Source organism: Ahaetulla prasina, chromosome 5 (genome assembly GCF_028640845.1).
Source record: "Ahaetulla prasina isolate Xishuangbanna chromosome 5, ASM2864084v1, whole genome shotgun sequence".
NCBI lineage: Eukaryota > Metazoa > Chordata > Lepidosauria > Squamata > Colubridae > Ahaetulla > Ahaetulla prasina.
Genome location: NC_080543.1, coordinates 19,068,973 through 19,095,757, shown reverse-complemented (window position 1 = coordinate 19,095,757; position 26,785 = coordinate 19,068,973). Strand labels below are relative to the sequence as shown.

General features: G+C 41.4%; 1 protein-coding gene across 1 annotated transcript in view; it reads right to left on the bottom strand.

Annotated features, from left to right (window-relative positions):
* Positions 1 to 26,785, bottom strand: part of ARHGAP42 (Rho GTPase activating protein 42) — a 199,297-nt gene that overhangs the window by 113,249 nt on the left and 59,263 nt on the right. The window contains exon 2 of the mRNA XM_058185229.1: positions 22,080 to 22,141. Within this exon, the coding sequence (XP_058041212.1) occupies positions 22,080 to 22,141 (62 nt within the window). The remainder of the gene's footprint in view (positions 1 to 22,079; positions 22,142 to 26,785) is intronic.

Below are 26,785 nucleotides of genomic sequence, written 5' to 3'. Positions count from 1 at the left end.
TTATTTTCCATAATAATTCCCACAATTTGACCAGTGTACAATACAATCACTTATACAACGATCTATCCTATACTCAAATTATTCTCAATCCGGGCTGCTCGACCGCCATTCCCTCCCTTAATCCTTTCTACCCTTCTCATCCTTCTTCGGCTTTCCCCACCATCCTTCTCCTCGCTTTCCTACTTCCCTTCCTCTTTTCCACTTCTCACTACCATCCTTTCTAACCCTCTATCTTCTCCTCCTTCTTCTCCTCCTATCCTTTCTTCTCCCTCCCTTCTTTCCTACCTAAATGGTAGGTATATTTTGAAGTAGTTCAGTAGTTTTTACATTTGAAACACTAATTTCAGAAATGGTCAAATAGTTAAGTTAACCCCAGCAAACCTATTAAATGAAACAATTTCACAATCTAGCTAAGAAACATTTTATATAAATCTCAATCCCCACTTACTATGGACACAGAAAAGTTCCAATTTAATTATAACCTGTGTAGGATGAAGTATGCTTCTCTACAAACTCTACAAGACACTTGTCAGTGTATTAATAATTATACATGCCACAATCCCACAAGACCACATTTAACTTCCAAAAAAGTGGATTTCTTGAACAGAAAACATGCATCACCGATTTCTTAAAATACATTCAATGGCACGACTAAATAAGTATTTGCTTTTAAAATATTATGACTGCTTCTACTATATTTATTACCAGTAAACCTTTTGAATGGAGTCTTAATCATCCCGTCTGTCCCCAACTTCTATATTTATACAGCTGAGACTTTTTTCTAAACAAAAAAATGCTTATGAATATTTAAAGAGAAAAACACTGTAAAATGAAGCTCCCTGGGCTGCAGTTATTTCACAGTAATTAGACTTTAGTGTTTGAACATTGATGCATTTCATGTATTTCAGTGCTAAATGTAGGATATTAGGGCAAGAAAACTGCCTGAAGCAAAGTTTTATATAATCATATAGACATCATAAATATCACTCGTATTTGGAAGATAAGTACTTGGCAAGCCAAATGAGCAAAGACCATAAACACTGAGGATATTTTATAAGGGTGCTTAAGATGTCCTAATGATCTGAGGGGAAAATTCCTAAGATTAAAGTACTGCTCTTAAATGCAATATATAAAATGTACATGTATGGAAATAAAAACCAATTTGGATTATGGGTCATAATTGAGTCTTCTTTGCAATAGGTGTTCAGGATTTGTTTAGGAATTATCTGCTAGACTTAATATAAAGGCATTATTTTTCCAGCTGGAGAGACCAAATCCTCACAGGGTTTAAGGAACTTATTTCAAAATATTTGCAATCCTCCTATTATCTGTTCCCAAGGAAAATGCAAACATGTCTTTGCTACTTCATCAAAAAGTGCATATTTAGGGCCCTGAGCCACAAATTGGTAGTTTACCTAGAGCTGAATATTTCAAACAGTTAAATTTGTTTTTGAGTGCAAGTGAACATTGTAGAGGGATACCTAGCTTGCAATTTCACAAAATGTCAAAGAGATGCTAAAAAGGCAAATTGTTAAGTATCTTTACTTAATATGAAAACAACTTCATTTTTTAAAAAAAAATCTCTATGTTACTTGTCTCTGGAACTGTTTAGAGCAGGGGTCTCCAACCTTGGTCCCTTTAAGACTTATGGACTTCAACTCCCAGAGTTCCTCAGCCAGCAAAGCAAAGCTGGCTGAGGAACTCTGGGAGTTGAAGTCCACAAGTCTTAAAGGGACCAAGGTTGGAGACCCCTGGTTTAGAGTAGAAATCTTCAATCCTGGCAACTTAATGCCCTGGGGACTTCAACTCCCAGAATGCCCCAGCCAGCCAAGGAATTCTGGGAGTTGAAGTCTACAAAGTCTTTAAGTTGCCAAGGTTGGAGACTCTTAGTTTAGAAGACTGCTAGCTGTGGTAGTGACCATGCACTGCTATATTTCTATGCTTGGCAGAGAAAATGGAACAGTAATTCTACTAATTACTGTCTTCACATGTGTAATCCTTCCATCACTGGTTCACTCACCTCTATACAATTCCTGATCACTCAACCATATCTTGCTTATCTTTAAAGGTAACACAACTATTTTATAAGCACAGATTCTTTTAGATTCTTGGTGTTCTCTGAGCTTGGTTCTTTTCCTGCAGACATTTGATTACCAGGCCAGGCAATCGTATCACTGCACTGGTAGCTTGGTAACGAAACATCTGCAAAAAAACAAGTCTCAGAGAACCAAAGACCAAGAGTCAAATTGTTGAATCCTGAGCTGCCTATGTTCTCTATTACTGTGTTGTGGCCTGCCAGTGGCCAGTGGATCTGGCAGCAGATTTGGACAGTGAGGAGGTTGGGGAGGAACATGGGTAAGTCCTGGAGTCTGGGAAACGTTCTGATGAGGGCTCTGTATTGGAGGCAGAGAGGGGGCCAGGGCCGTATGCCAGTTATCAGGGAACAGCTAAAGAACAAGGGTCGACTTGAGAGTAAGGCAACAGGTGGACGATGAATGGCCCCTCCCAGAAGGAATAAAAGAGGAGCAACAGGGGAGTGGAGTTTGCAGGAGACAATCAGTTCACTTAATTGGTTGGTGACTCTCCCAGACTCCTTGCCAAGTTTTGAAGATATCGGCCTGGCAGCTCTCCCAGCCAGATAAGATCTGTGACTGTAAATTCTCCCTTGAAAGACTTTGCTGGATGTGAATGAGAAGAATTCACAGTAACTTAATAAAAAGTGGTTTCTGTCAGGACAAGGAGTCTGCTTCATGCTCTTGGGAAGCCTAAGTCAGAACATACTGGTTCTAATTTACCTAAGGTCCTCCATTTCAAAATCATTGTAATGTAAACTAACTTACTGTTGGATTACCTCAACAGTAATAACATCTGACTACATTTTCTCTGTTATAACTGAACACTTCTACCTCTTTGTAACAAAAGTCAATTTGTTTTTAATATACAGGTAGTCCTTGACTTACAACAGTTTTGCTTAGTGACCGTTCAAAGTTACAACTGCACTGAAAAAAGTGACTTATGACCATTTTTCATACTTATGACCATTACAGCATCCCCGTGATTTACATTTGGATGCTTGACAACTGACTCATGTTTATGATGGTTTCAGTGTCCTGGGGTCATGTAAACCCTTCTGCAACCTTCTGACTAGCAAAGTCAATGGGGAAACCAGATTCACTTAACAACCGTATATATACTAACTTAAAAACTGCAGTGATTCACTTAACAACTGCGGCAAGGAAGGTCGTAACATGGGACAAAACCCACTTAACAAATTTCTCACTTAGCAACATGAATTTTGGCCTCAATTATGGTCGTAAGTTGAGGACTACCTGTACTCCATCTGCTGATATCCACTCACAGTATTGGTTGTATGAAGACTGTGTTAGCAATGAACTGTAAGAATAACGTAACCCTTAAGATGCAGCATTTGTCTAGGAAGGGCTGGGAAGTGGCTCAGGCTGCTAATGCAGCCTGTTATTAACACACAGCTGCCTGCAATTACAATTACTGCAGGCTCGAGTCCCACCAGGCCCAAGGTTGACTCAGCCTTCCATCCTTTATAAGGTAGGTAAAATGAGGACTCAGATTGTTGGGTGGGGCAATAAGTTGACTTTGTATATAAATATACAAATAGGATGAGACTATTGCCTTACACAATGTAAGCCGCCCTGAGTCTTCGGAGAAGGGTGGGATATAAATTCAAAAAAAAAAAAAAAAGCAGAATGTGCAGTTTCTTGCAGAATAAAGACTAAAAGGGATAGGGGAGGTTATTAAAAATAAATTAAAACATTGTGATGAATTCAAGTATGTCTTATCAATGAATCCAGACGTAGCCACATCTTTTAAATTTAAATAAGTAAATAAAAGTCAGTTCCTTTATTAAGTCATCTTAAAAAGGGAAACGTATACACAAACAACAGGGAGAGAAAGAAACACACATAACTTTTGCGGTCACTCAAAACCATGGTCTAAGGAATTGTAAAGAAATGCCTGTAATAAGTTCCTTATGTTGTCATTCCTCGCTTTGTTATAGGTTCAAGCACTGCCACAAGCTACACCAAACAATTAAAAGAAAAGAAAAATGTAATCACAACTGTCTTCTTTGTGAGGTCCCCATCCCAGTGAAAACTCTAATTGAATTTTAAAAGCAGTACTTTTAAAAAAAAATAAAATACAAGCAGTCTTGAGGGAAACAAAAGCACGGTATGGATTTTTTCTTTCATCATCGATATAGAAGCTCATAAAAGCGGAACCGTGCTATGAAACTTGAACAGGCAGTTTTCAAAGTGCAGAAACGTATGACTGTACCATTCTTGAAGAACTGAGCCAACTGGTTTCTCGCTTGGTACTGGCACAACATCATGTGGTTTGGGGTTTTTCCCCCAGTTGTGGAAACTGTTGTCTCTCTGTGGGTCCCACACTGTTGTGTCTGCACCCCCCGAGCCGGGCCTGCTGCCAGAAAGTGACTTGAGGGTGAGGGGGAAGGGCTGTCAGGACTTACCTCGGGAGCACCGGCTTCCCTGGCTCAGCTCCAGGAGCCAGAAGCAGGCCAGGTGGAAGAAATAATGAGGCCTCCATCCCCTGACTCTTCCCCCCCCCAGGCCACGCCTGCAGACCCAGCTGACAGCAATCAGGTGTGGTTGAATCCTAGATTTTGTAGGCAGGAGAGGAGGGAACAACAGAAGCAAGGGTGGGGCAGGCCTAGGAAGTGCTGAGTCATAGAGCCACACCCCACAGGATATAAAAGGCAGCAAGAGCTGGTGTATCTCTTTGTAACAGGCAAATCCACTGATTGACTAGAGCTGAAGTTTGTGACTCACCAGCATCGTGGAAGATAACGAGGGCTCTTGGCAGACGCTGGCTCTTTTGCCGCCAGAGCTGATAGTGCCGGCTAATTAAGCCATCATTTGGATGGAGGTGGAGGAGGACAGAACAAACACAGAACTTTGGAGTTTTCTAATAAATCAGGCCTGTTAAACTGGCAGCCTGTGGGCCGGATACGTCAGGTGCAGGCCACGCCCACCCGGCTCCGCAAAGCCAAAAAACGTCATGACACGTCATGATCCAGCCCATGATATGATTGAGTTTGACACCTGTGTAATCTATATATATAAAAACCAAATACCATTACGAAATCTCCAGAACAGTAAAGACTATAAACTTGAAATTTGGCACGTATGTTCCTCTTGGCTTCTAAGAAATGATTTTTGGAAATGACCATCAGATCATTAGTATTTCATATACAGTATTATATTCACATGTTCTGATGCTAAGGAGTTAGACATTCTACTCTCTCTCCCCACCTGAAAGGAACTCTGTCCCAACTGCCAGTTGCCTTATATTAACATGCTCTGATGCTACCCCTTCGCTAAACCGGGCATGGCCAGCACATGACTCATCCGGCCTGCAGGCTGGGACATTCTACTCCCCCTCCCCCTCTGTTCTAACTGCCAGTTGCCTTATGTTAACACGCTCTGATGCTATGGAATTGCACATTCTACATTAAGTTTCAGGCTTTAAGTGTCAATTTATCACGCGCGATCACATAGTTTCATAGCGAAGCACGGGCGTCCAGCTAGTAGATTATATTACCAGTACTTATATTATAGCTCGACTAACAACCACAATTCAACCCAGGTAGCTGTTAAATGAGTCGTGCCCCATATTACAACCATTTTTGCCATGTTTGTTATGTGAATCGCTACAGTTGTTAACTTAAACAGGCACTCGTTAAGCGAATTCTTGATTCCCTCCTTGACTTTGCTTGTCAGAAACGCTCTAGGAAGGAGAATTGCAGATGACAATTCCAGGATGCTGCAACCATCGTCGGTTTCCAAGCACCTGAAGTTCAATCATGTGACTGTGAGGAATGCCACAATGGAGCAGAGTCCTTCTCTCTGAGGTGGTTGGGTGGTTTATAAATATGAAATATAAATAAATGGTCATATGTGTGAGAACTATTCATACATCCTGACCATAATTTATTTTAATTTCTCCCCTCAGTACACCACTATAGAACATTGTATGCCAAAGCAAGCAGACATATAGTTTTTATCCCCTGTGCCATCACTCTGCTGAACTGTTGTGTCTGCGTCCCCCAAGCTGGGCCCCCTGCCAGAAAGTGACTTGGAAAGTGAGGGGGAAGGGCCGTCAGGACTTACCTCTGGAACACCGGCTCCTCTGGTTCAGCTCCAGGAGCCAGAGGCAGGCCAGGTGGAGGAGATAACAAAGCCACCGTCCCCTAACTCTCCCCCCCACAGGCCACGCATCCAGACCCGGCTGAAGGCAACCAGGCCTGACTAGATCCCAGGTTTCAGAGATACGAGAGGTGGCTACAACAAAGGAAGGGGTGGGGCAGGCCTAGAGAGTGCTGAGTCATGGAGCCACACCCCACAGAGTATAAAAGCAGTCCTGCCTGCTCTTCTGCTCCGTGACGAGCAAAAATTGAGCTGAACTCTTTGACTCGTGGAGAATTGACCTGAACATTTGGCCTGGATTGCTGACTTCCTGGTTGCCTGGCAACCCCAAGATAAGGGAGACTTTGGTAGGCAGCTGCAGATTCCCTGCCAGGACTGATAGCAGCCGTGAACTCCATTACTGGCTCGTTTAGCCAGCTCGCGTGGCTGAGGCCAGGAGGGGACAGAACATGAACACTTAATTCCCACAGCACTGACTCATTTCTCATCTTACTGTCTTCTCTTATTGGCTTACGATTTATCCATTGTTGCCTGTAACTTATGCTCAATGACTGTAACTATGATTATGACCTATGACTCGCTGTACACTGTGGAGCTTATGCACCAGACACAAATTCCTTGTGTGTCAGATCACACTTGGTCAATAAAGAATTCTATTCTATAAGTCACTTTTTTCAATGGTGTTGTAACCACATGGGACTTGTGCTTAACTTCACTTCCTAACCTCTAGTTCATGGGTGTCATGGTGGCATCACGTGACATATCCGGGCTTTTTTTCCCTTTTGCTAAACTGTGCGGGGACAGGGACAGGTTGTGATGCATCCGGCCTGCTGGCAACAAGTTTGACACCCCTGCTCTAAATAGTTTCCAACTTCAAGACTTGAGGACTTCAACTTCCAGAATTTCTCAGCCAGCCATGCTGCTGAGGAATTCTGGGAACTGAACTCCACAAATTTAGCTGAGCAATTCTGGGACTTGAAGTCTTAATGTTTCCAAGTTTGGGACCCCTGCTCTAGCTCAGGGGAAGAGAAACTCTCCCTTCTTCCTCACACCCTCACAAAGGCTTCACAATACAGTCTATGAGCTGTTATATACAGTAAAAGAACATGGTTATAAAACTGCCATGCCATCCTTACAGCTGTCAGAGGGAATTTAGGCACAGATCTTGGTAACTAGGCAGGTCTTCCCAATGATCAAGAGTTCAAGGTTTCTTCAAAGCAAACATATAGAGCATATGCTGAAAACTCAAGGAGGGCTTTGTTGAGTAGTATTTCATCAATTCACTTCTCCAACGTTGGATAGGTTTGAAGGGACTTTTTCCGGCAATCCTCAATTTATGGCTATAACTGAGCTTACAATTTCAATTGTTAAGCTGCAACAATCATAAAGTGGATTGTTATGGGAACAAACCCAATTTTGCAACTATTTTTGCAGCACTTGTAAAGTGGACACTGTGGTAATAAAATGGATGCCACGTCATTAAGCTAACCCATTATTCGCTATGGGGCAATTTTTGCTAAAAACTGGAAGTAATCGCTGGTCTCCAACAAAAATGCCATAAATTTCAGTCATATGACTGTGAGACACTGCAAAAAAATATGGTCACGTGACCATGGCAGGGAAAGAAACTTGCAGATATTGGAACGCCGAATCTGGGTCCTAAGTCCCATTTTCAAAATATGTCATAATTTCAAGTGGTCATTAATTGAACATTCTGTATTATTTCGGGAGCTATTGTTGCTAAGGTGGAGAGTCATCAACCAAGTTATGATTTTTGCATTGTCTTACCAATAAGTTGGAGGATTCACTGACTGGTTCATGATTGTCCCTATTTGTTGACAGAATTTTGAAGTCAACAGGAAGGAAGACATTCACATACCGGTTTGCAAAAATGCTTTCGATAGACTCGGTAAAGATGGTTTACCCACCTTTATGCACCATGTGGAAATGCTAATATTATGTATCCTTTTTCAACCTAGTGCCTTCCAACGTATTGGTGCAACTCCCCCGCCTCAAATTATAATGGTTTGGAGAGCATAATAATAATAATACCCAGGTTGGATCCTGCAACTATAATAGCCCAATACAGATGGAAGGCAGCAGTTTGGACAAAGGGTGAAATTTCAATGATAGTAAAGTAAGAAATTATTTTTGATGCATTTCATCTATCAGTTTATTTTTTGTTTTAAGAAGAAAGATGGTAGTGATATGATCCTCCTGCCTTCAGATGCTGCCTTTAATCATGTTTAGTTCTTTTTCCTCTTAAAATCAATCACTGTCCATTTTCTTGACAGATGCATAATGGAAAAAAATTGCAAGCACTGTTCCACCCAGATGATCCCCACAGTCAGGGGGAAAAAAAAATAAGGTCAGGGTCATTCTGAATTTTTTTTTTGAACAAGGTCTGATCCAACAGAACAGTGCTTTTATCTTCTTTAAAACTGGATCATTTTGTCCCTGAACTGTTTTGAGTCTGTCCTTCTTCTCCTTCTCAATATGGGAAATGGAGAAAAAAAAAAAAAGGAACAGAGAGCTGAATTGAAGAGAGATGTCCACTATTCCACTCCATTTGCAATCAAGAAGAATAAGACGGGTTAATGGATAAGTAACTTTACTTGGAAGCAATTATCCAAAGTGATTATGGGATCCCTACCTTTTGAAAGTGTCCAAATAGCAATAGCACTTAAGACTTATATACTGTTTCATACTGCTTTACAGTGGTTTAGAGTCAGCATATTGCCCCCAACAATCTGGGTCCTTGTTTTGCCCACCTCGGAAGGATGGAAGGCTGAGTCAACCTTGAGCCAGAGAGATTTGAACTGCCGAACTGCCGCTAACAGTCAGCAGAAGTAGCCTGCAGTACTGCACTCTAACCACCGCGCCACTTCGGCTCTTATTAGCAATAGCAATAGCACTCAGACTTATATATTGTTTCATACTGTTTTACAGCCCTCTCTGTTTATAGAGTCAGCATATTTTCCCCAACAATCTGGGTCCTCATTTTACCGACCTCAGAAGGATGGAAGATTGAATCAACCTTGAGCCTGTGGGAATCAAACTCCTGGAGTGACCAGTGAATTAGCCTGCAGTACTGCATTCTAACCACAGCTCTGAGCAACGTTTCTCAACTCTGGCAACTTTTAAGATGTGTGGACTTCAGTTCATCAATTCAGGGCTGGCTAGGTCTTTCTGGGAGTTAAAAGTCCATACTTCTTAAAGTTGCTAAGGTTGAGAAACACTGGCATAGAGGATACTACAGGTGCTTTCCTGTGGCTTCTTGCTCCAATTAGGAATTTGGACTTATTGGCTCCTTCTTACGCTACAATTCTGTTTTCCACGTTCCACAAAGCAAAGCAAAATAGATTCCAATGATCTCATTGCGTGGAAATCTTGCGTAATACAAATTTCCCCCCCCTTTAAAAATATGTCAGTAGAAAAGTGATTTCATATTTACGGTCTCTACACAGAGCGCCACTGACCCATGAAATAACTGTTTGGTGGCTTATGAAATAAGAGCAGAAAGCATGCAAGCGTATCTGCTGTACCGAAAGAATATAATTGGAAACGATGGTTTCAACAGGATTTCATGAATGAACATGTCCAGGCATCCAGCCAGATCAGCACTGCTGTTTGTAATGGTACGATGCCCAGCAGCTTTGAACTCGAGACTACTGTGCAATTCTGGATTCAGTAAAATCGGTAGAAAGGTTTACCCACACAAGCCATCAAGATAAACCCTAGATATAGAGAAGGTGATGGCAAATGAGAGATATGTTTTAGCTTGGGGCTTCCTTCTCTCCTCAAAGCGGATGAGAGTGTGTACAAAGTCTTCATAGACATAATGAAGAAGCCCTATAAAGTCCAGAGTTGAGTGAACAGGAATTTACTAGGCTTAACAAAAACAGCCCCAAGGAACACTGAAGCTTTAGACCCCTTCTAAAATCTTCATCAAGCAAGTTTTTAGAACAAATCTAACAGAAAAGGAATAACAAAGTCTAATAATGAAACCAGATGTTTCAGCCTTGGAAGTTTACAATTTTAGGTCAGTCCCAAGATGGGAAATATACTCTGACAGACTAGTAGGTATTATCTGAGGCAGATTACAGCCTTAGGCAAATCTTCATCTCATCTTCCGTTAAGATCAAGCATCCAGGGTTATTACAAGGATTGTATTAAGATAAATTACATGAAGAACTTTGGTCTGTTTGAAAGTACCGGGCTTGAAGTCCCAAAGATCATCAATCGCTTTTCAAGGCAGCAAGGATTTGTGGTTTTTAAAAAAAAAAACCAAGAAAAAGAGGAATGAATTATCTTTTTGAACAAGAAAGAGCAAGTGGTACTGCGATTTTGGAATCCTACTGTACAATCAGGTTGCACTCTGGCTGAACTCGGCTAAGCAGTATTCTCTCTCCCACTCCTACAAAGCGTCTTCTTCAAGACAAAAAAGACAAAGCTGTTTGGTATACCATGAAAAATGGAGACACTTTTTAATGTCCAAAGGAAGCTCTGTTCAGCTGCTTTATTTGACATATCTGGGAGTTTCGTTTTATATTACGTTGATCTGCTTATCAAGCAAAGTATAGATTTTTCTAAAGCATATCATACCCTGAAATATAATTTCTGGTAGTACTAATTAATTATACAAGGGTTTCTGAGTTAAGAATAAGTAATTTAAAACACATTCACCCACTCACAGTATCAGGTAGATTCTCTTGTGCTTTGTTTTTGTGTGTGTGTATGAAAAATCATCATCAGAACTAGTCAGAAAGAATGCACCTTTCTCCTCCTGATTTCCCCAGAACAACCCTGTGAGGTAGATTGGGCTGAGAGTGAGCGATTGGGCCAAATTCATCTACCTGGCTTTCATGGTCAAGACGAGACTTGGACTCACCATCTCCCACATGCTAGTCTACTGCCTTAACACTAGACCAGTGATGGCGAACCTTTTAGTCAAACTTTTAGACCTTTTAGCGGCAAAACTGTCTGTGCCCATGCCCAAATTGAATAGTGCACGCACGCACAAGCCAACATTTGTGCATGCATGTGCCGACATTTGCGTACGCATGCTCCAAATTCATCCATGCATGTGCACATGTGCTGACATGCACATACACAGACATGTGTGTGCACAGACATGCATGCGTGTGCAGCAGAGGCCCAAAGACCAGCTGGCTGGCGGGAGGTGGGACATCCCAACACTGGCAGTGCGGCAAGAGGGAAGAACTTTTTCTTTCGTGAGGTTCTGTTTCGTCGTTTGCAGTGAAACAGAAGCTCACAAAAGAGATGCCACGGAGATCTGACCTGGGGCGACATCACTTGTGCCAACAGAGAGGGCTCTGTGTGCCACCTCTGGCTTGCGTGCCATAGGTTCGCCATCACAGCCCTAGACCAAACTGGCTCTCATTTATTTTATTTATAACCAGTCTTCATAATTTCTCACAATCTTCCTAAGCCTTCAGAAATTTAGTATGCTTACAATTACTTCTAGCATCCCCAGAAAATTTAACAAATAGCTGTATTAATTACAAATTTGAGGAGTTGAAGACTCAAAGTATATGCAGAACAAAGGATTGATCAGTTCAGTATTGGGTCTATTAGTATTCCACAGGAATCACAGGAATCAGGAAATGGAATATTTTGTGTCATTGTCAAAGCAAGAAGTTCTTAGACAAAAACTGTTTTATAGTAATTTATTCTGGGGGGAAAAAGAACAGCCAAACACTTAAGAATATGACGCAGGCATACCTGGCAGACTCCGAAATAAATTAGTAAATTCTTGTGAAGGCAACTGAAGAGAGGAAAATCCCAACTATTCCCAAATGGAATTTTACAAAAAACTGAATCTCGTTCTTAGTGGGTCAATGACAGCTCTGTTCTGGATTTCAACTTCTTGGATTAAAAAGCAAGTGCAGTTTTTATTAGCTATTGTTAAAAAGCAGGCCATCGTAACTCTGAAATTATCTCAAAAAACGTCTGCCTTGTGCTTCTGTCCAATATGTTTTTTTCTATTTAAGATGTATTTGTCTAGCTTCTTCTAATGACCTTGAGCTGTTAGATGCAAGGGCTTTGGAAAAATATCGTACATAATGGCAGACAACACAACTCTCTAAGATCTAAGACCCTATCAGCAAGTCTACCATATCTATGGCAAATGAATGCAATATGCTATTTTTCTCTCAACACATAGGCAGTTGTGCTTTGTTTCACTGAGCTGATTGCTTTTTAAGGTCCTTGTTTACTCTAGCTAAAGGCTTCCATGAAACCTGGCATGGTGCTCCATGAAGTTTCTGGAAGACTGTGCTGATTGCTAATGATTGGAGATGCCGTCTAACATAGCATAAGGGTGCCAAGCGGCAAAGGCTAGTCTTTAGTATTGCAAAAATTAGTTATTTTTGTAATTAAAATTGCTGTTTTTGTAGGTAATTAAATAAAGATATGTGGTCATTATTTTGCCAGATTAGACAAATTCTTAACTGGTCAAGTGCTGATCTACAAAGCCTTCATTCTTTGAAGAAGTTGCTTATTTCTGAATCAAAGCCACATTTTCTTAACTCCGCTGTTTCACTGTTTTTATTACCAGCATATACACCCTCAATAGTAATAGCACTTAAGACTGATATACCACTTCACAGTACTTTACAGCCCTCTCTAGCATGTTTACAGAGTCAGCATATTGCCCCCAACAATCTGGGTCCTCATTTTACCAACCTCGGAAGGATGGAAGGCTGAGTCAACCTTGAGCAGCTCAGAATCGAACTACTGAAGTGAGCAGTGAGTTAGCCCCAGGGATGGGATTCAGAAATTTTAGCAACCGGTTCTCTGCCTGGTTGCTGGGTAGGCGTGACCATGGTGGGTGTGTCCTACTTGGCCTCCTGCACCAGGAGGTGCAGGAGGCCCCCAGTCTCTGGAGGCTTTCCTCGAGCCTCTGGGAGGGTGAAATGGCTTCCCCCGGGCGCCGGAGGCTCTCTGGAGGCCGGAAACAGGCCTGTTTTCGGACTTCCAGTACTTCCAGTAGGCCCGTTTTTCATCTTCCCCAGACTTTGGAGACTTTCCTCAAGCTTCTGGGAGGGTGAAAATGGCATCCCCTGGGTCCCGGAAACAGGCCCGTTTCCGGACTTCCGTTTTTTGCTCTCCCAGAGCCTCCGTATGGGCTTCACACTTACCTGGCATACAAAATGGGCTGCATGGAGACTCCTGAGAGGGTTGGGTGGGGTCATCCAGTCCTTGCAACAACCAGTTCAGCGAACCAGATTAAAATTAACATCCGGTTTGCCTGAACCGGTCCGAACTGGCTGAATCCCCTGCAGTACTGCATTCTAACCACAGCCCTTAAGAATAGCTGATATTCTTGGCATACCTGATATTTTATTCTAACGAGCAGTAGGTCTCAAGAAATCCATGATGCTGTGGACTGAAAACGATAGTCTTCTGAACACTAAACCAGATGTTATATTTATGACCTGCCTTCTACCACCCTGAAACCATTGAGTTGAGACTCATAATCCTATGGGAAGAAAAGACCACTCCCTCTGTCTTCAAATGCAATTTCCCCCTATGACACAACAAAGGCTAGGGCATTATAGTAAATCAAATTAAATTACATTATGGCCTAAGGCTATTTCAAGGGCACTATGGATGCAATCATTCACTTTCTACAGCTTCCTGTAATTTCCCTCCCCCATAGTTTGTGTTTTAGTTATTTATTTATTTATTTATTTATTTATTTACTTACTTACTTATTAAATTTCTAGGTTGCCCCATTCCAAACAACTCTGGGAGATCTTACAGAATTAATTACAGTATTACAGGAAGAAAAAGAGCAGCCACAGGTTCAATGACAAAATAGCAACAGCAATAGCAATAGAAGCTTCTTGGATGAGAAGCGAAACATCTTCAAAGAAAAATAAGAAAGTACAGTTGCCTCTTGAAAAAACACCTTTAGGACAGCCATAACCTGGATGACTGAGAATCTCCATAGAAGTTTGGCAATAGCAATACCAATATACCGCTCCGTAGAGCTTTACAGCGCTCTCTAAGTGGTTTATCAATGTCATCATATAACCCCGAACAATCTGGGTCCTCATGTTACCAATCTCAAAAGGATGGAAGGCCAAGTCAACCTTGAATCAGTCAGGACCAAACTCCTGGCAGGCGGCAGAGGACATTCTAACATTCTGCAATACTACATTCTAACCATCATGTCACCAGAGGTCATATGTCCATATTGCTAGAAATTCATAGGGTGCGCCCATCCATCCATCCATCCATCCATCCATGACCTGCGTGAAAAGCCAAGTGTTTAAAAATGCTTTAAGGGGATCAGAGTCAAAACACAAAATACTGTACACTTCTGTGCAGCATAGCAGTTTCCATACACAGATTGTGTTTGTTTGAGTGCAATGAGTATGGCGCTATTAAAGACAGTGTGTCAAATCTTAAAAGTCATGAGCAAACCCAGCAGACCATTAGAATTTTTTTTTTTGGCCAAACTGTGAAAGCTCATAATAGAATACACATTCTAAAAGCAAAAGTCTTCTGCTTTTCTTCTAGTGGCACAACTATTCCTTTAAAGAAAAAAATTGTACGGTTTCCTCCTGCTGCAACTGTTCTTTCTTTATTTACTGGGTGTTTTAATGCCTTTAAATCTGCTTTTCATCCTCTTTTCATTGTTATTGTGGGCAGTGTTGTTTTAAGGTCAGTTACCAAGATTGCTTCAGATATTTTAACAGAATAACAAGTTCGAAGGGACCTTAGAGACTTTCTAGTCCAACCCTCTGCTCAAGCAGGAAACCCTATACCATTTTAGACAACTGGTTGTCCAATTTCTTTTTAAAATCTTCCAGATGCTCAGGGAGAATATATCATTTCATTGCCCTACGGATCAATAACATTATAGGGTTAGGGTACAGAATAACACAGTTGGAACAGATCTTGGAGGTCTTCTAGTCCACCCGTATTCCAGTGATGGTTAACCTTTTTGCCATTGTGTGCTAAAAGCAGGGGGAATGCGGGGGGGGATCGTGCTTGCGTGTGCCCACACCCATAATTCAACACTCCCCTCGCCCTGTCCCCCTCTCCATGTGCGTGCGACACCCCTCCCCCCATGCTTCCCCTGCTTTTGGCACATGACAGCAAAAAGGTTACTGGTGGGCCCGGTAGGCCCATTTTTCCCCCTCCCCAGGCTCCAGAGGCTTTCTTGGAGCCTGGGGAGGGCGAAAACAGCCTTCCCGACCCCCCTGGAAGCTCTCCGGTGGCCAGAAATGGCCAATTTCCCGACTTCTGGTGGGCCCGGAAGGCCCGAAAGTCAGCTAGCCAGCGCGTGCATGCCCGCTGGAGCTGACCTAAGGCAACGCTCACATGCCCAAAGATATGGCTCCGTGTGCCACCTGTGGCACGCGTGCCATAGGTTCGCCTTCACGGCCCTATACCATTTCAGACAAATGGTTGTCCAATCTCTTCTTAAAAACTTCCAGTATTGGAGCATCCTCCAACCTCTGAAGGCAAGTCGTTCCACTAATTAATTGTCCTAACTATCAGGAAATTTCTCCTTAATTCTAGGTTGCTTCTCTCCTTGATTGTTTCCATCCATTGCTTCTTGTCCTGCCCTCAGTTGCTTTGGAGAATAGGTTGATCCCCTGTTCTTTATGGCAGCCACTTTGATATTGGAAAACTGCTATCATGTCACATAGTCCTTCTTTTCATTGAACTAGACATACCAAATTCCTACATATTGTTCCTCATATGTTTTAACCTTCAATCTCCTAATATCATTGGAGTCTATGAATTCTAACCAGCATGACCAATGGTCAAGAATGATGAGTCCCTCTGCCTAAAAGAAGACCAATGCCAAGTCACTCTGCAGATTCTCCATTTCTTCGCACCCTCTTCCTTTCCCCCATCCTACTGATTATCCTTTTGCTTAAAAAAAAAACCACACACATGAAAGGCTGATAACCAAATGGAAGAACGCTAAAATTCAGAGAATAATTTTGTAATAAAATAGTAATAATAATTAAAAAATAATAAGGTTATTTTTAAAGCATATTCAAACCTCTGCTTCTAAAAAAGGTCAATAAGAGAAGACAGTATCCTCAAAAAGGAATGCATCGGGATGGAGAAAGTAATATGAATAATTGCAACCATTTTGCTATTAACCTCCACAAAGAGAGCAAAAGGAAATGCTACAGATGGCAAAGAAAAGTGAGGCTGGTCTTTAACAGCAATATTAATATTTTGCAAGTTAAAAGGGGGTTTCATGTGACATTCAATTTCCGTTCTATCACCAGACACATTTTTTTTTTCTTATTCCACCCTTCAATGCTCTAGACAAAAACTCTTGGCAAGAAGGCTCGTGTTTAAAGCCATTTTTCATTAGCTAGTAAAAAGAGAGTATCAAGAGATTGTGAGCTGTTAGTTATTTCTGATTGGGAATGATTATGGCAGAACATTACTTAGATATTTCCATACATCATAGCGCTCTCTTGGACACATACAAAAACGATTCCAACTAATGTTTAGACTACAAGAGTCATTTATTGTTCCTGGAGAATTTTTTTCTTTAAATCTCAAGAAAGTAGTCATGATGCTCCTTGAATAAAGGCAGGGGTGTCAAACTCGATTTCTTTGAGGGTCGCATCAGGGTTGTGTTTGATTCTGAGGGGCCAGGTTGGCTCCTGTGGTGGCCCGAGTGCTCTGCCAGCGAAAATGGGCTCCTGAGCTCTGTTTTCGGCTGTGACAGCTTCCTGCAACCATCTGCCAGCAGAAATGAAGCTCGAGAGGGCTGTAGTTTTTGCTGGCAGAGGCACCATGGGCTCTACCTTTGCTGTTTCCAGTGGGAAACATCCTGTGGGCCGCATCCAGCCCCCGGGACTTGAGTTTTATAAGGGCATGCACGAGTCAAAAGTTTCAAAACATACGCACACATTTTAATACAATAATCTATCTTTATATGTCCATCCCTAACCCTTATCTTAACCCTAACCCTAACCCTCTGTGGGGGCTCCCACACTCTGGAACGAGCTTCCCCCAGGCTTACGCCAAATACCTGACCTTCGGACTTTCCGCCGCGAACTGAAGACACATCTTTTTATTCGCGCGGGGCTGGCTTGAACTGAATTTTAAATGGTAAATTTTTATTAATTTTAAATGGGGTTTTTAGTGTAAGGTAATTTTTTAAATTCTCAGGCTAATTTAATAAGTTTTTTAAATTGCATTTTAATTGTATTTTGTATTGCTTGTTTTATTCTGCCTGTACACCACCCTGAGTCCTTCGGGAGAAGGGCGGTATAAAAATCAAATAAATAAATAAATAAATAAATAAACCCTTTCCCTCAGTTCAAAATGGTCTATATAACACCTCTTCCTCCAAACTTCCTACAGAAGATTTTGTAGAACTGAGGAACTCAAATAATTGTCATTTTAGACTGAAAGATCCCTGATCAAAGCAGCTGCTTCCTCACTCGCTAAGAGAAGATGAAGTCCTAGATCCGTGATGGCAAACCTATGGCATGTGTGCCAGAGGGGACACGCAGCACTCTCTCTTGACGGTACGGGAGCTGTCGCCCCAGTTCAGCTCCGCTGCGCACATATGCATCTCCTGCCTGCCAGTTAGTCTTTGGACCTCTGCCGCGCATGTGCAGGGGCCAGATTCAAATCCCATCACTACCGGTTCGCTCGTGGGCGTGCACGTGCTTGTGCGCAACGCTCCTGCACATGCGCAGAGACATCCGGGTGGATGGACGGAGACTCCTGCCGCTGCTGCTACCCGTTTGCCTGATCTGGGGCAAACCGGTAGCAACCCACCATTGGCAGGGGTGCATGCGGTGTGTTTGTGTGCATATGCAGGCAGAGAGGAACGTCCGAGGTAAGGGGGGAACTGTGCGTGCATGGGGCAGCGGCAGGGCGCATGCAAGGGGACACATGCACATTGCATTTTGGGGGGTTGGGCACACGCGCAGTGATGCGCGCGCACACACAGACACTTTGGGCACTCAGTCCTGAAAAGATTAACCATCACTCTCCTAGATTATACTATAACCAAGATGGAGCAGAAAAACATTTCATACAATTCTGATATTTGGGATTTAGCCTCACAGCAGCCTGAAAATAAATTAAAAAATAAATACAGAAGCTTCTTGGTCTTTCCAACCATTAGATGAAAACAGGCCATTCTTAGCTATTTCGAGAAAGGTTTCCTAACCTAAACATCAACATCATTTTTTTAAATGGAAACTCCAGTCCTCTAGGCACCTTAGCTGGAAACTCATCTAACTTGGTAAACTGAAGTAGCTTAAGTATGAAGTATGAAAATATTGACACTAAAATCTAGTTATAAAACTCTGTTTCGAAGTACAGAGGCAGATAGAAAAATGAGAAAAGTTAGCCTTCAGGAAGTAGGTTAAATGGAGACCATTTGCACTATGGCTGTCAATGTGAAAACATTTCATCTTTAAATCAAATCAGTCCTGAGATGTGTTTCTAGATAGCTTATCTTTTTACTAAAGTCTAATAAAATGACTGCATCCACCTTAATGTGTGCTTCTTTAGGACAGTATTTTAATTATTCTTTTCCCTCCTTTCCTAACCGTTTCCCCTCATTTCCCATTTGGGATCAGCCAAGGGCTGATCTATTGGTGCCGACAGGAACTGACCATCTAGCTCAGGGGTGTCAAACTCAATTTCATTGAGGGCTACATCAGGGTTGTGTTTGACCTCGGGGGACCAGGGGAGACATGGGCGGGGGGACGTGACCACCTCAATGTCATTCTTCAAGGCTCTGTTTTTGGCTGCGACGGCCGCCTGCAGCCCTCTGTCTACAAAGCTTGGGGAGGCTGGTAGAGAGATGCAGGAAGCCGTCATGGCTGAAAATGAAGCCTGAGAGGGCCACATGTGCCCCTCACGAGCTCCATTTTCTCTGGCAGACGCACTGAGGGCTGTTTACAGAGGCAGAGGCACTGAGGGCTGTCTTGCCCTTTGTTGTTTATAGCAGGGGTCTCCAACCTCGGCAACTTTAAGCCTGGAGGATTTCAACTCCCAGAATTCCCCAGCCAGCTTTGGGGAATTCTGGGAGTTGAAATCCTCCAGGCTTAAAGTTGCCGAGGTTGGAGACCCCTGGTTTACAGAGCAGCCCTGAGGGCTAGATCTAAGCACCCATTGGGCCAAATCCGGCCCACGTGCCTTGAGTTTGACACCCCTGATCTAGCTTGTCATCTGAGCCTAGGGGACTTTTGGGCTGAGAGTGACTGGCTCAGTCATCCAGTCTTCTCACAATTTCCTGGCTTCTACTCTGGTGCCTTAACCCTTAGACCAAACCAGTTCTCATAATATTCTAATTTATAAACCATCCTCCCTGGAGCAAACAATTTGGCACAGGTCAATCCTTGTCCTGTTAAGATTTAACCGGTTTGTATCATTTTGGAAACACTCCTGGGGCACCAGCATAACTGTGTTTAAAGTCTAACCAGGACAGTTATTCATTAGACTGTGGGAGCGAGCGTGATTTTCCCTTCAGACAGCCAAAAAGACTAGATGTATTCATCATCTCCATCTACCAACTGAAACTTGACCAGGGGAAAAAATTCATCTTCTGCATTCTGTTGGATAACAGAGAGGAAAAGGAGTGGAACACTTAGCCTCAGTTCTGCTAAAATTCCTCAATTTGGCACATGCCAGATACATTGGGCTATGTTTCCAGATATCTTCTCTTGCTCCTAAATCTGTGATCCAGCAGGCTTGAGGCTTCTCCAATCAATCGGAAAACACTAGTTGGGGAAGATTAATCTATGGCAGGGGTGAAAACTTTTTTTAAAAAAAAAAACTGCAATGTAATGAATACAAGGAATTCTTTTGAGGAACAGGAAGACCTGCTACTGAGCCAACAATAGGAAAAATAAACCCTGAGTCTGGGACAGAAATGTAAGCAGAGAAAATAACTCAGACAAAACTCTCCCTAACACTCGGGAAGATAAGGGGAGGAAGGGTTCAAATTTGGAAGATTCTGCTATGATAACCTTAAAATAAAATATTATTGACTGCTATGATTTTGTTTTCAAGTCTGCTTTTTCTTGAAGGACTGATATATATTTGTTATAGAATGCTCCAATTAAAATGGAAGTAGTACAGCTAGTACAATTATTTGTTTCATTTCTATTTATTTAGAATTAAATAACATCATCTATTTATGAAACTGTCAGACCTGCCCCAGTCAGGTCCCCTAGGAAAGAAAGACCCTCGACTCCCATTTGGGTGAACTGATAGGTTCTTTTACTAAAGGCTGCAGTAAAATCAGGCTAGAACTAAGTTTCCCACACAAAAAGTGACAGATTTTCCCCCTCATCTGAGTCCTCTCCCCATGAATAGGTCATCTTCAGCCAATGAAGAGCTGTATAGGTGTTTTGAGTACACTGAGATGTTTGGGGTAGTCTACATTCCAATCTCAGGATATGTGGCCTTGAGTGCTGGCACAAATTGGTTCTGTGCTTCCCCAGTCTTTGTCAAGCTGTCATCCCTTCTCTCTACTTCCCATCACATCCTCATACAGGTTTATTGCCCATTTGTCCTCTTCCACTCCCCCATCCCAGCCTTTGATGGCAGGATGCCAGAGAGGTGGCAAGCCAAAGATGGCAGACCTGACACTAACATCTGGTCAGGTATTTAATAACTTGCTCTGATCACATAAAATACAGTAAATGCTCAATCTAGGACTACAATTGGGATTAGAATTTCTGTTGTTCAGCAAGACGGTTGTTAACTGAGTCATGCACAATTTTTTGCCATGGTTGTTATGCAAATCACCACAGTTGTATGTGAGTCATGTAGTCATTAAATGAATCCAATTTCTCCCATTGTCTCAGAAGCCAATTGGCAAAGGTTACAATTGGAAATCCACATGATCCCAGGATGTTGCAACCATCATAAATATTTGCAAGCTGTCAGGTGTCCATATTTCGCTCATATGACCAGGGCATGCTGCAATGGTTGTAAGTGCAAGGACTAGTCATAAGTCACTTTTTTCCCCATTGCTATAGTAACTTCAAACAATTACAGATAGTCCTAGATTTACAACCAAAATTAAGTTCAACATTTCTGTTGCTAAACAAGACATTATTAAGTAAGTTTTGCCTCATTTTATGGCCTTTCTTGCCTCAGTTGCTAAATGAACCACAGCAGTTCCTAAGTTAGTAACCCAGCTGTTAAGTGAATCTGGCTTCCCCATTGACTTTGCTTGTTAGAAGGCCGCAAAAAGGGATTGCATGATCTTGGGACACAGCAATGGTCATAAATATGAACCAGTTGCCAAGCATCTGAATTTTGATCACGTGATCATGGGGACGCTAAAAAGATTGTTACGGTGAAAAATGGTCGTAAGTCTCTTTATCCATGCCATTGTAACTCTGAACATTCACTAAATGAACTGTTGTAAGTCAAGGACTACCTGCACTAAAGAAATGGTTGTAAGTTAAGGACTATCTATATAACAATTTGGTAACAGCTTCTTTGGGATGGCAGCAAAGGGGCTATGCTGTACTTCCAATTTCAAGTAATATCACTCTAATCTAGGGTCTTTTGGCTGAATATTCTTCATGTTTTAAAAAAAGAGAACTAGAACCGTAGTTGTATACGTGTAACAGCTATATTACAGTAAAAGCAAGTAAAAGCAAGAATTCTGAATAAAAATAAGGTTGGTTTCTTAAACGTGAAAAGAAAAACAACCAGAATATGCAGACTGCGGAGTACGAAATGATGTATTTAATTAGCAGCTGCTAAATCATTTTTAAAAATATGGTTACTTCTTGCTGGAATTTTACAAAACTTGAAATAGGGACTTTCTGGGATGTAGCAACAGAAGTGGAATTTTATAATCATATTCTCAGGCAGACTTACCAGCCGTTTCCTTTCCTCTTCTACAGCAATCAGCAATCGGGCAAACTCCTTTAATGATTGAGCTATAAAAAGACATAAAAAAATCCCATATTATTTTCATATTATACTATCATGCTATTCGTCACACCCCTTATAAATTCCTCCATGAAGAATCATAATTGCAAACTACTATCCCTGGCTGTAACTTGGTAATGGTGTAGGGTTTCCTGCTTGAGCTGGGGGTTGGACTTGAAGACCTCCAAGGTCCCTTCCAACTCTGTTATTCTGTTAACTTCAAGAAAATGTTTTTTTATTTTATTTTTTTCATTTCTATTAAGATACAGAGAGAAGGGGGGGGGAAGGATAATAAATAAACAATGGAAATAAAGAGTTTCTTTATTTCTGGGCCTCTGGCTCAGACTGCTAATGCAGTCTGTTATTAACAGCAGCTGCCTGCAATTACTGCAGGTTCTAGTCCCACCAGGCCCAAGGTTGACTCAGCCTTCCATCCTTTATAAGGTAGGTAAAATGAGGACCCAGATTGTTGGGGGCAATAAGTTGACTTTGTATATAAAATATACAAATAGAATGAAGACTATTGCTAACATAGTGTAAGCCGCCCTGAATCTTCAAAGAAGGGCGGGATATAAATGCAAATTAAAATAAAATTTAAAAAAAGTTAAAACACACATACACAAAGATCACAGTTTTACACAAAGCTATGAAATTTTACATCCATCCAAGACTATATAACTCTCTAAAAGAGAAACAATCCAAAATTTTCCCTTCTCCCTTTTAAATATTTATAATTATTAAAATATAATTAAAATTTTAAAGACATTGTAATGAGTATGACCAAGTATATAAATATGAACAGATCAAGACTTAAAACCTATTAGGGTACAGAGGGGGGAAAAAAAGATCTTTGAATTCTTATACATACACTACCCATTTTTCCTTGTAATATGGACACTTATGAATATGCCTGTGTACCGGGGGTGAAATGCTACTGGTTCGAAAAAAGCTATCTGTTCAGTAGAACCAGTAGTTTAAAAAAGCTACCGGTTCCTCCAAACCGATATTTCCGACGATCAGCTGTACAGCGGGGTTTAGCTTTGCTAGAAAGCAAGAAATCCTGCTTTCTAGCAAAACTAAACTGCGCTGCACAGCTGATTCACCACCACCACCCGCTGTTCTACTTACCTTCCCAAGCCTCCTTTTGGCGCGTACTGCGCATGTGCACATGCATGCACCAAAAGGAGGCTTGGGAAGATAAGTAGAACAGCGGGATAGTGCAGTTTAGCTTTGCTAGAAAGCAGGATTTCCTGCTTTCTAGCAAAGCTAAATTGCGTGCCACAGCTGATCCCCCGCTTTGCTTCTACTTACCTTTCCAAGCCTCCTTTTGGTACATACTGCGCATGCACGACCAGCGAACCAGTAGCAAACCGCTTTGCATTTCCTCACTGCTGTGTGCATATGCACATGTTCCTTGGTGTCTCATCCTTCTGTTTTTGTGTCATTTAAATCATCACCTACTTTCATCAAATTTACATATAGCCTTTTGTAGGACATAAAACCCCAAGTTGTTAAGATGGCCGAATCCTGGAATCAAGTGCTCACGTGTTAAATTTGAGAACCATTAATTCCAGCAATAGTTTAGAAGTATGAATAGAAAATAGAGACAGCATAGAGCATATTAGTAAAGAAACATCCTATCAGATAGGAAAGCCAGAAAAGCCAATACTGCATCCTGTTTTGGACGCCACAATACAAAAAACCTTGAGAAGCTAAAAAGAGTAAAGAGAAGAGCAATAAAGAAGATTAGGGGATTGGAGGCTGAAACATATGAGGAATGGTTGTGAAAACTAGATATCCCTAGTCCAAGGAAGAGAAGGACCAGGGGTGAGATGATTGAAGTCTTCCAATATTTGAGAGGCTATACAAAGAAGAAAGGGTTGACTTTTTCTCCAAAGAAGGACAGGACAAGTAGTAATGGATGGGAGCTTCTTTATCAAAAAGAAATCTAACCTAGAATTCAGGAGAAATTTCCTGTCCATGAGAACAATGAATCAGTAGAATGGCTTGTCTCCAGAATTTGCTCCATCACTGAGATTTTTAGAAAGAAACTGGATAGCCATTTCTTTGGAATGATATAGGGACTCCTGCTCAAGCAAGGGATTAGAGTAGAAGACCTCCAAGATCCCTTCAAAGTCTTATTTTGTATTCTACTAAATTAACAGGAATACAGCATAATAGTAAAGAGATCCCTAACTTCATATTATTTTCCATTCTTTAAGTTTTTCTTTCTTCTTCTTCTTCTGCCATATCCGTGATCAAGTTGGCGATCCTATTTTTATCAACAGCCACATGAAAAAGTGCTGCTGAGTTTTGTCCAAACCAGTCCCTTAGATTTTGAAGCCATTATGTTCTTCTTCTGCCTGGATCTTGTTTTCCTTTATACAGATTATATTACTTCAGAGACAAGCTCTTAGCTCAAGTACAAATTATATGCATAAAATAAGAATGTTTTAATAAAGATGCCCACCGCAGACAAATTATAGATATCTCAAGGACTCTTATTTTCACTGTCAACCCAAACAAATGCAAAATTATAGCCATGAAATTATCCCAGATAATTCATGCAGAAACTTACAGATTCTTCAAAATGACAGTCACATTAATTTCTCACGAAGACGACAAAAAAAACCACAACAGAATTTCAATTTGCATTTGTATTCAGGCAACTGCTTTGACAAAACAGCTGAATTCTTGTAAACATCAGTAAAAAAAATCACTCTAAAAAGATTACAACAATAGCAGCTACTTTTATTTTAAGTATAATATGATCTGCAGCTGTCACAGAATTTCTATGCCTCCCCTCACCACCCCCATGTTGCTATTACTCTTTTGATGGCACAGAGTTCCCATGTATGTGTCCACCATGAAAACAAACAAGTGGCTCTCTTCAGATCACTTTTAAGTAGAAACTTTAAAAGGTCAACACATACATTAGTCAGAAAAGAAACAGATGATAAAGTGAAGATCTTCAGCTCAGTGTGTAGTAGCCTCTCAAGGCTCCTGATTATGGATTCAGTATACATCCATCATAATGTGTGAGAGACTGGAATAGCTGAGAAAGGAGTGGAAGAGAGAGGAGATATAAACAATCAAGGTGCAGAGCTTGAATTTATGGGTAGCAAACCAGCCAAGGTGATAAGAAAGCTGGAAGAAGCACTTCAATGAGTCTCTGTCATAACAACTCATAAATGAGTTACAGTTTGCAGGATTCTGTATGTGACTCCAAATCAGCATTAACACTATCTTAAAACTCCTGGCAAATAGATGGGGCAGAAATGGAGGTAGTGACAGATTTTATTTTCCTAGGCTCCAAGATCATCGCAGATGGGTACTACAGCCAAGAAATTAAAAGACGCTTCCTCCTGGGAAGGAAAGTTATGGCAAATCTAGACAGCGTACTAAAAAGTAGAGACATCACCCTGCCAACAAAAGTGCCTACAGTCAAGGCTATTATTTTCCCAATTGCAATGCATGGCTGTGAAAGTTGGACATAAGAAAGGCTGAACACCAAAAAACTGAGGCCTTTGAACTCTGGTGCTGGAGAAGACTCCTGCGAATCCCTTGGACTGCAAGGTGATCAAACCTAGAGGAGATCAACTCTGACTGCTCTTTAGAAGGCTAGATCCTGAAGATGAAACTCAAAATACTTTGGCCACCTAATGAGAAGGAAGGACTCACTGGAGAAGAGCCTAATGCTGGGAAAGATTGAGGGCAAAAGAAGAAGGGGACGACAGAGAACAAGGTGGCTGGATGGAGTCACTGAAGCAGCAGGCATGAGCCTAAATGTACTCCAGAGGATGGTAGAGGACAGGAAGCCTGGAGGAACATTGTCCATGGGGTCATGGGGACTAACAACAACAAAACTCTGTAGTTTTCGCATACTTGAATTTTGCATCCCTGAATCCTAGATTCACTTTCTAGACCCTATTGGGAAAGTTTACTTTGGATATGTAACTCCTATCTTCTACCAGAAACTGACTACTACAAATTGTAGATGTCTCTAGCTTCCATTCGGAACACACCAAGAAATCCATTGATTCTTATGATACCTATAATATAGAAATCATTCAGACCCTACAGATAATCATACATAAGTAATTGATTTAAAGTTGGTATTTCTCAAGATACAAATATATAGCACAATGAAATTAAACAGATCAAAAGGACTGGATTGTTGCTTAGGATTAAGGCACAACAGTACAAAATAGATCGACAGCACAACCCAATGTTATTGTTTGTTACCTACAGTTCCCAATAAAATGATGCAGGCATAGAACAACGATTTACAATTCAGCCTAGACAGTTCTAAACTTTAATTTCATATGTCTGAATAGCAAGCAAGCTATTTATAGAATTACCAAACTTAAAATAGCTGCTAATCAACATTGGACCAACCACAAGGATTAAGAAGCGGGGATAAAACTCAGGAGCACCTTCCAATGCCAATTCTTCCAGTATTAGGTAAAGGTAAAGGTTCCCCTCGCACATATGTGCTAGTCGTTCCCAACTCTAGGGGGTAGTGATCATCTCCATTTCAAAGCCGAAGAGCCAGCGCTGTCTAAAGATGTCTCCGTGGTCATGTGGCCGGCATCACTAAACGCCAAAAGCACATGAAATTCTGTTACCTTCCCACCAAAGGTGGTCCCTAT